This window comes from Electrona antarctica (genome assembly GCF_951216825.1).
Source record: "Electrona antarctica genome assembly, chromosome: 17".
Classification (NCBI taxonomy): domain Eukaryota; kingdom Metazoa; phylum Chordata; class Actinopteri; order Myctophiformes; family Myctophidae; genus Electrona; species Electrona antarctica.
The window spans coordinates 11234300-11246443 of record NC_136798.1 but is presented as its reverse complement, the minus strand read 5'-3'; the positions used below and the strand labels follow the sequence as shown (position 1 = coordinate 11246443).

The 12144-nt window shown below is 45.0% G+C and overlaps 1 protein-coding gene across 10 annotated transcripts in view; it reads right to left on the bottom strand.

The window, feature by feature from the left end:
* gphnb (gephyrin b) overlaps nucleotides 1-12144 on the bottom strand; it is a 133050-nt gene that overhangs the window by 29805 nt on the left and 91101 nt on the right. For 5 of the 10 annotated variants that reach the window (XM_079525380.1, XM_079525374.1, XM_079525377.1 and 2 more), the window contains exon 9: nucleotides 5621-5662. The exons of 2 other annotated variants lie outside the window; for them this stretch is intronic. In XM_079525380.1, coding sequence (XP_079381506.1) covers nucleotides 5621-5662 — 42 coding nt within the window. Of the gene's footprint in view, nucleotides 1-2569; nucleotides 2645-5620; nucleotides 5663-12144 lie in introns of all 10 variants that reach the window. 3 more of the 10 variants (XM_079525378.1, XM_079525381.1, XM_079525382.1) reach the window with 1 other exon arrangement.

The window sequence follows — 12144 nt, the reverse complement described above, 5'->3', positions numbered from 1 at the left end:
ATGCTTTGGCAATGTCTCGGGACCCCCGCCCCGCCCCCTCCCGACCCCCAATATAAATTGACTGCTACAATAACCTTAAACCATTTTGGGCGGGAACCCCTTTTGGTGTTTTAAGCATTGTTATAATTTAGCTATTGAAAAATAGCAGATCTACAAGCTCATAGCGCGCCACCGAGTGGCGCGCTACGAGCTTGTAGGTCTGCTATTTTTGAAAAATCGTGAAAATAAAATTTAAAAAAAAATCTTCTTTTTTTTGAAAATAATTTGGGGACCCCCTAAAATAATTTGGCGACCCCCCGAGGGGTCGCGACCCACGGGTTGAGAACCCCTGGACTAGAGGGCGCTATTCCCCGGGTTTGTGTATATATTTTTTGTATTGTAATCCACATAGGGGGATCTCATGTAAGAACTAAACAAATCATCCCGGCAGGGGGAAGGTTGTTCATTCATATTTGATACAGCCTGTTTCTCTGGAGAACATTTAATTAATTCTGCCGCAAAAGTCTTAAAACTACAGTATACACGACCGGGTCTGAAAGAAATGTCACTGCCAGAATACGACACGTCCTGCTGTCAACACATTCCTGAGATTCTGAGTTCAGCTGGCAGCGACTCCATAATGTAACAAAACATTAAAAAAAATCGATAACAAACCTTAATAAACATGGCAGTTTCTGTTTTTGACATTATGTCATTTTTGAAAGAAGAGCGGAAAAAAGCGTGAAGAGTATTTGATCTTTGTGTCTGTCAAGGTGTGATCAACTTGTTCAACTAGATCAACTAGATCAACTTGTTGTGACCCATGGTTTTCTAACAAATGTGACTAAATTTGACTGAGAGACTGCCATTGGATTTATTTGAATTTCCGTTTTTCATGTCATATGAAAGCAGGGAGTCATAGCTTCAAATTGACATATTGGTTGTTCAGTTTGACCCACCAGTTTTGGAGATATGGCTTATAGAGTAATGTCTTACAGAAAACAGCGAGTTGAGAAAACAGGCTTGAAAGGTTCACTTCTGTGGTCTCTAACATTACACCTAGCTACATGTTTAAGCATTTATTTCATATTTACATGTCGATTTCAGCTCTGACACTTATTTCAGACATGCTCTAGTAAATAAAAAATGTTTTTCTCCTCTGGTGAAAAGCTGGGTTTTGCGCGATGGCAGGCTCTCAGTCAAATCTGGTCACAAATATAAGCACTCCATTCGACTGATCATTTAATAGCTGTAGAAACAAGTCAATGATGTTGGCATATAGTCACACCATGAAACACACCGTTGTGTAAAGTCTGATAATTATATTGTATCGAAGTCAGATAACTGGTCTTGTCAGGGATAGCATGCGTGATAAATTATATCATGCACCTTTCAGTATAGTTAAGTAAAAAAAAGATTCACCTGCAAAAGCCTCTTTTGTGTGCGATGGGCAGCCACCCCGCCTACTCGGAAATTAAGTGTCTGAGTTGTTTGATTCGTTTCTCGCGCTTCTTGTGTTACTCTTTACACCTTCAGTCGATGCTTCATGTCCGTATGAGTAAAATTGCTGGGATGATTTGTTTATTTTATTAACACATTTCTTATGGGCATTACAATACAAATAACAAATTACACGAACCCGAGGAATACAGGGCCCATGGGAATACGGTCACCTAAGTCAGTGGTTCCCAAACTTTTTCATGTCAAGGACCCTCAAATTGACAATGAGGAGCCCGCGGACCCCCATTTGAAAAATATATGCGAGGGACCCCCATAAGAGAAGATTTTGACGGCTCTAGCAGTGATTCTCAACCCGTTTAATTTCAAGGATTTAACATTTGACATGCATAATAGTCTAGACCCCCATTTAATGTAATTTCTATCTCTGGGACCCCCGATTTATATTGTAAAATTTATGTTAACTTTGGGAACCACTGACCTAAGTATAGTAGTAGTAGTAGTGTCAATAAATGGCTATTTTCTGTCAAAGCTTTCCCCACAATACCGATGCTGGGGTTTAAGTGGTTTAGGACAGTGGTTCCCAAAGTGGGGTCCGGGGACCCCCAGAGGTCCTTGAGGGAGTTCCAGGAAGTCCCCAGCTAATAGCTGATAGTTTGAAACCAAATGGACCCTTATGGGTCCGTAACTCTGAGAGTGTACAAATGGAACCAAAGGGACCCGTTAGGACCCAGAGATAGAAATGCCATTAAATGGGGGTCCGTAGCCTGATGCATGTCAAACTGGGGGTCCTTGAAATTAATCGGGTTGAGAATCTCTGCTAGAGCCATACAAATCTCCTCTTATGGTGGCATATCTTTTCAATTGGGGGTCTGCGGGCTAATTAGTGTCAATTTGGGGGACCTTGACATGAAAAGGTTTGGGAAACACTGGTTTAAGAGGTTAACGTACAGTAGCTGCTTTTCTGGCTGTGTGTACAGTACAGTACAGTACAGTACAGTACAGTACAGTACAGTACAGTACAGTACAGTACAGTACAGTACAGTACAGTACAGTATGTCCATGGTGCGGTGTGGGGGCGGCCGGTGGCCTGCATGCCGGAGGAGAGATGTAGAAGGTTTGGCATGTTTACCTGGTCCAAGGTAGAGTACCTTGACTTGAGCGTGATGACCTCATCCAGATGAGCCCTGAACTCTCTTCGTGAGGCCTGGGGGAAGCCACAGGATAGTCACTCACCTTCACAGCAGTGCACGGCCGCACGCACGCACGCACGCACGCACGCACGCACGCACGCACGCACGCACGCACGCACGCACGCGCACACACACACCCCTACAGTACATGCACGCACGCACACTTGCACTTCAATGGCGTCTTAACAGAACATCTGTACACAACATTTAGAGGCACATTTGGAACACAGTAGCACTGGGCATTGGGCGCAGTCGCACGCGCGCACGCACACACACGCACACATGCACACACACACACACACAAAACCCCTTGAGACAACACGCATACACATCACAGCTCTAACCCAGTACTACTGGCCTGACACACATTTCGCAATCAGATGAAAAGAAATAGAAATAAATATGGTAACAACAACAAAAAGAGGTCACTGGAAAAAAGAACCAGTATGGATATTGCAAATAATCATTTAACCACTTGAACCCCGCCGTCCCTATTCTGGGAGGCCGTTCGCCAGAAGTAGCAGAATTACAAGCTCACACGGCTATAGTTACAAAGTCCTGGACCGGAAGTTGACAGAATGCACTGGACTCAGGCAACCAACTTTTAGATCGTTTTTTTTAGTAATGGTACAACATAAACATTACAGAGACTTTAGTTGTCACTGTACAATACTTTAAAACAATTGTCATGTTGCACACATGCCTAAAATTGCTGATATGTGCGCCGCCCTCGTTGAAAACAATGCATTTAAAACTCCAGCCCTCTCCAACGCTGCATGACCAGCGCTCGAGTGCTGTTTTCTGCCCCCTCAATGACGGCACTCTCTCTCTAAAAATCTCTGGTTGCGACACGCTATATGAGCTTGCAGATCAGCTATTTTTGGCGATTAGATTTGGTGTAGAGTTGTGTACCAACTTAGTAACAGTCCGTTTGACTAAGAATAAATGGTTTAAGTGGTTAAGTTGATGTGAGCGGCCTGCCGTATGTGTGGTTAGTTTAAGTTGTTAGTTTGCATGTGACTGGAGGAGTGGTTAGGGTGATGCCTGATTTATACTTGGTTGCGTTGCGTGCCGGCGGTGTCGTCCATCAAAAACTGCGGATCTACAAGTGCACAATGACAAGCTGTGACGCTTTGTGGAGGTAGTAGATCTGCTATTTTTTGTACAGAACTGTATGCGCTGCTATAGACGATGCGAAAGTACTGTATGAATCAGACATAACCAGTGATTGAGCCGTGATCCCCTTCACCAATCACCTGTTCTGTTGGTTTCGTTGGCCATGTGTCACCGGTAAGGGTGGTGACGGAATCACAATTTGTCATGGGATTTAAATAATCTGATCCGGCCTTTACAGTTATTGTTAAAAGCACGGTTTTAAGAAAGATAGGCTCGTTGGATTACCCAGAAGAAGCATGCTGGAAGAGGACACAAAATATATATATTTCCACATCTTCAAATAAAAGTTAGTAATTTCTTAGACGTGAGGATTTCAGTCTGTAAATTGGAATAAATATTTACACCCTCTTTCGATTTGACATCAGATATTTGTGTTTGAGTATTTCAGTAGATACTGAGTTGGAGCAGGTAAAATCTTACCTGAAACAGATTACATTTTCAGAGTAACATTCCCAGTCCTGGTGCTACTGTATGTCGTATAGTACACTAGTACAGTATACATACATACGCCTACAGTTTTGCACATGTATTAGCTATACAAGGGCATACAGTAGGCTCTTCACGTGTAGCCATGAAAGCACTTAATCCTATTACATGTTGATTTGTGCTTTGAATCAAGTTCTATTTTTAGCCATTAATAATAATAATCATGGATTATATTTAGGCTATATAGTGCTTTACACCTTGATACCCCACACATCAGCGATCATGACATGTTTTTAATCTACTGTAGCTGTTTTTAGGTGTCTCTTACAGTATCGCACAACACTGAGATGAAGAATACCAGCGTTGCCTTTAAGACGCACATTATCTTCCAGTTTATCCCACACTCTTCTCCAGATTTCATTACTGTGCAATTACGGGTAATCAATGGATCCCGAAATCACATTGGACAAGTGTCAGCACTATTGTGAGCCACTGCGCTGAGGCCGTGTCTTCATCACTTATAGGTCAGAATCGCTGGGCTATGACCGGAGTAACAAGCACAGGAGAGCTGATCTGGGAATACTTTACAGCCATGCCTATTATCACTGGTCGAGATGCTGTGTGCCAACTTTAATGCACCCAAAGACAAGGATCGATCCAGGCTCTTTCCAAGAAAAGACTATACGCCAGGTGATGGAGGTTTGTTTGTGAGTGTAATGTGTATTTCGTGACGATGGATGCAAGTGAGCGTGAGAAGGGTTGGAATTGGTATTAGTCTTCGACAGTGGTTCTCAAAGTTGGGTCTATATAGGGACCCTCGGGCCGGGGTTCTTATAAATGGACTCTTATACAGTATAGGTCTGAAACTCTGAGAGTGTACAAATGCAACCGAATGGACCATTCGGTTCCATTTGTACACTCTCAGAGTTATGGTTGTCCTTGACATGAAAACGCTTGAGAACCACTGGTCTACAAGAAAGGGTCATTCGGCCGAACAAAAAAAGACAAATCACAAAACTGTAGACCACATTCACACGCTAACAGAGAAGGTGTAAGTAAACATACATGTACAGTGTAACAGACAGCAGGCGGAACCACACACAGTCGCACACACACACACACACACACACACACACACACACACACACACACACACACACACACACACACACACACACACACACACACACACACACACACACACACACACACACACACACACACACACACACACACGTGAGGAGAGGGGAGGGGAAGCAAGCAAGCATGCCACATAGTAAGTAAGGGGAGGGGTGAGGTTGGGGGGGGGTTTGTGGGAAAGGGGAGCCGATGCCATGATGACAGCCGTTACATGTCGGCGCTCTTAGAACGGACGCATGCAGGAGTACCTCAGCAATGCTTAGGGTGGATGAACAGGAGGGAAGCCTCGCCTGGTGCCGGGAGGGAGGGGGAGGGGGAGGGGGGAGAAGAGAACAGGGTTAACGGAGCCAGAAGCCAGGCTGAGCAGACAGACAGACAGACAGACAGACAGACAGACAGACAGACAGACAGACAGACAGACAGACAGACAGACAGACAGACAGACAGACATAACCCCTCCCCCCCTCCCCTCCCTCCCACACATGGCCCAGCATAGGATTCACATGCTTACGCCGCATCACATGGTCAGTTGTTGAGCGTACAGCACAACTTAGTCAATTGTGACTATTTGGCCGAAAAGGTATGGACTGAAGCCGCAGTTGGTTGGAGACACGTCAAGTTGATGAATTACGCACGCAGCGCAGAGCGCACGCATGGCATGCTTAGGCATTCTCATTTCACAGCGCATTTTACTACTACTCCTATAACACAAGTGAACTGCTGATTTAGCAACGTGGCATTGTGCAGCACAGGAAATCAGTGGTTTGGCAAGCATTCTGTTTCTGGAGATGCTCATCTAGACCTAACACAATCTATAACCCGACCCAACGTTTGTTATATAGATTAAATGTGACAAAATATACAGTACAATCCCAAAATTAGGAGCCTTAATATCCAGCAAGCAATAGAAATGAATTACTGGAAACGAATTCAAAGTTTATGATATCATTCAAATACCGTATTATAAAGACAAGAGAGAAGCTGTGACCTCACCATGATGGACAAGCCAAGCATAATCATTTTTCTAAAAACATCCATGTTGTGTAACTTCTGTTCCTTTTTTAAACATCCAAATGGGAAGTTTTCAGCTTAGAATCATGACAGAATCATGACAGTTTGACATTGTTTAAGTTGTTTTTGGTGCGCAACAGAGAGCAAACCCTTTAAGTTAGTTGTGTTCAGCTGCTGCTGCTGTGAGCAGGGTCCGCATATCCCCGCCAGGCCAGGTTGTCTACCCATTCCTGTGTAATTCATAGGCAGTCATAGCAGCCAATTTGGAAGAAATTCTGCCTGCCTGCTCTTGTGGTCAAGTTTTGGATATAAAATGCTCATACAAATTAGGCCAAGCTGAATAGAACTGGCCAGTCTTATTATCCAATCTTGAGATCAAGATTGTTTTCTGTACCTAAAAAACCTACAAAAAATAATATCTGGTCTCTGTATCGACTCGGTCTCACCGCGCAGCGGTCTCGGTCTCGACTCGGACTCGACTCTCTCCCAGACTCGGTCTTGACTTGGACTGGCCCACTCTCGGTCTTGGTCTTGACTTGGATTCGCTTTAGGTGGACTCGACTACAACACTAACGTAAGTGTATGGCTGTAATCCAGATAACTCGAGAACCGTTCGCCCCACCGTCCGACTTCAAAATTGACACACGTTCCACACCCCCACAAGGAGTGCAGACAGTGCCTGGTGTCAAGTCGGTCGGACCCACGGTTGTCCAGAACCGCCACAAAAGGCCTCTGCCCGGGCTCTGGACAGGGCCCCTGCCCACAGTGCCCAGGGTCTATATATGGAGGTGGCCTGTTCTGACATCACAATACTCCATATTTGGGCATGCCCGACACAGAACTCCATATATAGGAATAAACGGACACAGAGAGACAGATCCAGAAATCTCCATATATGGGCATAACAGACAGATGGGTGGAACAGGTACTCTGACACGGGTACAACGGGTATTGCATAGCTGGGTGGGGCATGGATCACCAACTTCAATCATAGTAATTTAAAATAACCAGTCTTTACTTTATTTATTTCCAGGACGGTGCATTTTAGTAATGAACATTTCAATCAATACGTGAATACGTCTGATTTCATGAATATTTGCCGGATTTAGCTAGAAAGCTAAAATCATGTCCTAAAAGTGATCTTGAATTGTTGCTACAACACTTCTTGCACTTCTTTCAACCAAAGCAAGTAAAACATGCTCTCATGGCATTGAAGCCAAGTTCAAGTGGTTAAATTGGCTACAAAATGATGGGCTGGAGGAGGGCGGGGGACTTTAATTCCCTGACCAGAAAGTGCTGCATGAGTGCCTCTGCCTCCAGGCTTCATGGCCAGTCCAGCAGTGGAAGCAGACGGCCCGTGACAGACATCTCCAGCCAACTGACACCCTGAGGGAAAGAAAGGGCCACGCACATGCAGCGCATTGCTACGCAGCAGAGCCCACTGGCCTCTGACGCCGTCCATCCCTTCCATTCATCACGTCCCAGTTGGCTCGCCTCCCTGAGCGTCTCCGTATCGCCGCGTCCACTTGCATTAAAGATTAACGAGGTATTGAGTGAGCTTGCTGGTGCGGAGGCGAGCGAGAATTAACGTGGCACAATGAGCCGATGTGACGCGCAAGCCTGTGTTGCGCCGCCCACTAGTTTCAGCGGCACAAAGCCAGCGGCACCAGTTGAAACCCTGGTCATATATACAGGCTCATACTCGCTCTCTTTCTCTTCATTGGGGTCCATCTCTCCATCTCCAATGTCTCTCTTTCTCACTCTTCTCTCTCTCTCTCCCTCTCTCTCTCATATCCTCTCAGTCTCCATCTCTGCCCATCTCGCTTCCTCTTGCTCTGTCCAAGTCTCTCTCTCTAGCCAATTCTCTTTTGCAATCTACTCATCACCTGGCTTAAAGCTGCAAGATTTATTAGGTTCCCGGGATTCAAATCGGCACGGTAGAATGCATTTCCATTACGGAGCTAAGACAGAACACGCTCTTGGGCAATTTTGCACTTGAGCTTCAGGCAATACCACCTTTCACACCACTAGTGCTCCTTCCTGACCTGCAGGGTCTAAATTGCATCACTAGAAGAGCAGGGAGACCACCTCCAACCATTGAAGAGCAGGGAGACCACCTCCAACCATTGAAGAGCAGGGAGACCACCTCCAACCATTGAAGAGCAGGGAGACCACCTCCAACCATTGCAGTATGTATTAACATACTCAGCATACAGTATGTAGTTTGGTCAATATAACGTTCATTCACAAATAAAAAAGGTTCCAGATTGCAGCTTTAATGCCTTGAGGAAAACCCTGTTGGAGTAATAGAATAATGCATGCCAACTGCCGTGCACACGCACGCACGCACGCACGCACGCACGCACGCACATATACACACACACGCACACACACACACACACACACACACACACACACACACACACACACACACACACACACACACACACACACACACACACACACACACACACACACACACACACACACACACACAAAGAGAGAGCTCGTAATGCATTTGACCCAAATGGACTATAGAGACCATGAGCCAAACAAGGCGGGATGCTGAATGTGAATCCATTAGGCAGAGTCTGTAAGAGCCGCTTTTGGCCAAAGATGTGGTTTGTCTTCTGGTGTGTGGCACTCTAGAACAATACACTTTCACGTTTGGTATCCTCAGCAGGAACTTAAGGCACTGTGACATCTCCAATGTTGACGGCGTAATATTTCCGCACCCATCATTTCGCTGGCAAGAACCATTTTCCATGGCAGCGTTATAACAGCGTTACAGACAGCGATGGTGACATCTTCAAATGCTATCAGAATTGATAACATCGCAACATCAATGGACATAATAAGAGATGGCAACAGCGTCGCTAGTAACTTAGCCAGATGGCCAGTGCAGGTCCATTTTCCATGCTTCATAGACAAACGATCGATTACTGTAATAAATGCTGTTAAATGACACTGCAGGGCTGCAATCCTTCCCCACAGCTGCATGAAGGACCACACTGCTTTTCCCTTCAAAGCTGTCATCTTTCCCATTGACTGCACAAAGAGAAGACGTCAGCGTCTCAGCATCAATTCCCACAGTCAAGATTGTGTTAGGTCTAGATGAGCATCTCCAGAAACAGAATGCTTGCCAAACCACTGATTTCCTGTGGTGCCTGGCTGGGGTGCACTCATCTCGTGCGACGGCGCTTTGTGGTTTCGAGTTTGTTTTTGTTTTAAGACAGAATTAATTCTATCTAATCTATTGTCTGTCCTCATACTTCTTACTAAGCTGACTCCGCCAGATTGAAGAAGCTTGCGTCACACTCGTTTCACAAACTACTTCCATCTGGACTCACTGTAACCCAATCGCTGAAGACGGCGGGCCCTTTTTTCCCCAAGATACTTGGCAGGTGATTGGAAAATGCCGCCCGTAGCAGCCGCTGATTGGTCCGATTCCGCATGGAGGCTGTGTTGTGAACTTGTGAATCAATAGCGCCCCCATCTGGCGGAGTCAGGTTAACTTCTTACTACTATTAAAAGGGAACGTCACCAGTATCATTCTGCCTCAAGGAAGATGTGTGCAATCATGGCAGATCTTCACATGTACTCTTCGATACAGAATGACAGGGATCATGTTAAATGCGGGAATTCAACCTTCTGTCTCTAGTCTGGCATGTTTATCATCTCTGCCAGGCGGAGGGCAGGACGCAAATAGTATTTTTGCTCCCTGTGTTTGTTTGTATGTATACTTTTCTTTGTTCTAAATATTTTTCAAGAGCAATGACTGCTGCAACTACGTGCGTGCATGTGCACGCCGGGAGTGACATGCTATTGAGTTAAAGCCCATGTCTGTTTAACCCATTAAAAAGCATGTGTCGTTTTAGATTTTATCTACAGAGTATAGTGCACGTGGGGCCTCTACGCAGGGCCCGTTGGGCACTGACTTGGAACGATGCAAGTTGGATATGAATTTTATTTGTGCTTAATTGTTGAAATGGTGGATGTCGCTATAGTGAGTCACACCACCGCCGGATGGCTGGCCGCCCACGAGATCGAGGCGTGGAGCCGACACTGAGCGAGCCACCACCGTTGGTGAGATTCTTTTTACTGGCATGGTTGTGACTGCGGATGCCTGCCGGGTTGAAGGCAGCCTGCATTGTATCCATGCAAGTCGATCACAACCGATATAGGCAAAATAATCTCGTCAACGGTGGCTCGCCCCTCTCCGTCGATGATCATCATAGCGATTTTGATCATTACAACGAATAAGCGTGGACAAAGTACTTCACATGAAAGATGCTGCAGTGGCTGGGGCATTTGAGGGGCAATATATATTTTATATGCACCGATTACAAATAAAATAAAATGTATATATGTTGAGAGCCAGTGAGCACCAGCCACTTCCTCATTTGCTGCGGGAGCATCTCAGGGGGTTGTGAGTGACCACGGGACTCATGTGACTGTGATATTTCGATTATGCTACAGTTACCCTTAAAAACAGCACGTCAACTCAGTGTCATTGTAACTAAGATATTCGATAGAAATTCAAAATGTTTTTTTATTTTATTTTTAAGATATTTTTTTGCGGCTTACGCCTTTTATTGTTGTTTTTTTTTGAAGGGACAGACAGTAGGCTGACAGGAAACGGGAGAGAGATGGGGGAAGACATGCAGTAAAGGCCGTGTCGGGCTCGGGAGTCGAACCCGCGGCACACTGCGACTGGATTACCAGTCGGGTGCCCAGACGGTTACGCCACCGCCTGGGCAAATTCAAAATGTTTTAATGCCATATTTAGACATACTGTACGAGGGTAAATATCCATTGCGTCCCTCCCAGCAGCAACATGCAGCAACCCATTGCCTCAAGTGACCTCGGGGGTGGTGGGTGGAGCCAGATTTTAATCTGTTTGGAAACATCACACTCACTTCTGTGTACAAACACTGGAAGTTGTCGATATGAGCTTGCATACTACATTTAGTTTTACGATACTGCGCCAGGCAGAGCAAGTATTATTGGCCCATGCCTCCAGAGATTTGTGTCCCAGAGTGCGCCCCTTTCCTGTTGACTATGAGTCACAGTACATGATATTACTGATGATCATCTCCCAAAGCATAATGCGGTATATTCTAGTTTCGAGGAAGCCATTAACTTCATTAGGTTAAGAAAATTGACTTGCAGTTACTTGAAACCTGCTAGAGAGTAGGGATGGGAATGTATAAGATGTTATTGACGTATACCAATGCCATTAGTGATTCTGCTTCGGTCACATTCTTTATGGATTGCCTTACTGAGTCCTGATCCATTATCAGGGTAGAAAAAGTGTACCGGTTTTCAACTGTATAAACACATTTAATAATATTTAATATATATTTTTATTATGTTAAAATAAATTGCATTACTCTTTATCTTTTCCTTTCCAGCAGAATAGACACATGACATCATTGTTTTGCAATGAGCAACTGTCGGAAAAAGTTGCCGGGAATCATAAAAGTAATTGATAAGCGCAATAAGGGAAATAGTTACCTGCAAGGAGGCAATGATTCCAATTTGCTAAGAATTTTAGCTCTCAATTTCCATCCCTACTTGGGAATCCCACACATTAAAATTGCATAATTGTAAGTTACGCTGTCATATCAAAATAATAAATAAGTCTAGCCGAAAAAGTCCCGGGAGAGGGACTTGTTTTGATTGATTTGTGAACTAACATACACTGACACCACGGCGCGTAATCAGCGCCTCAAACTGTGACTCCGCCCACCCCCGGGGG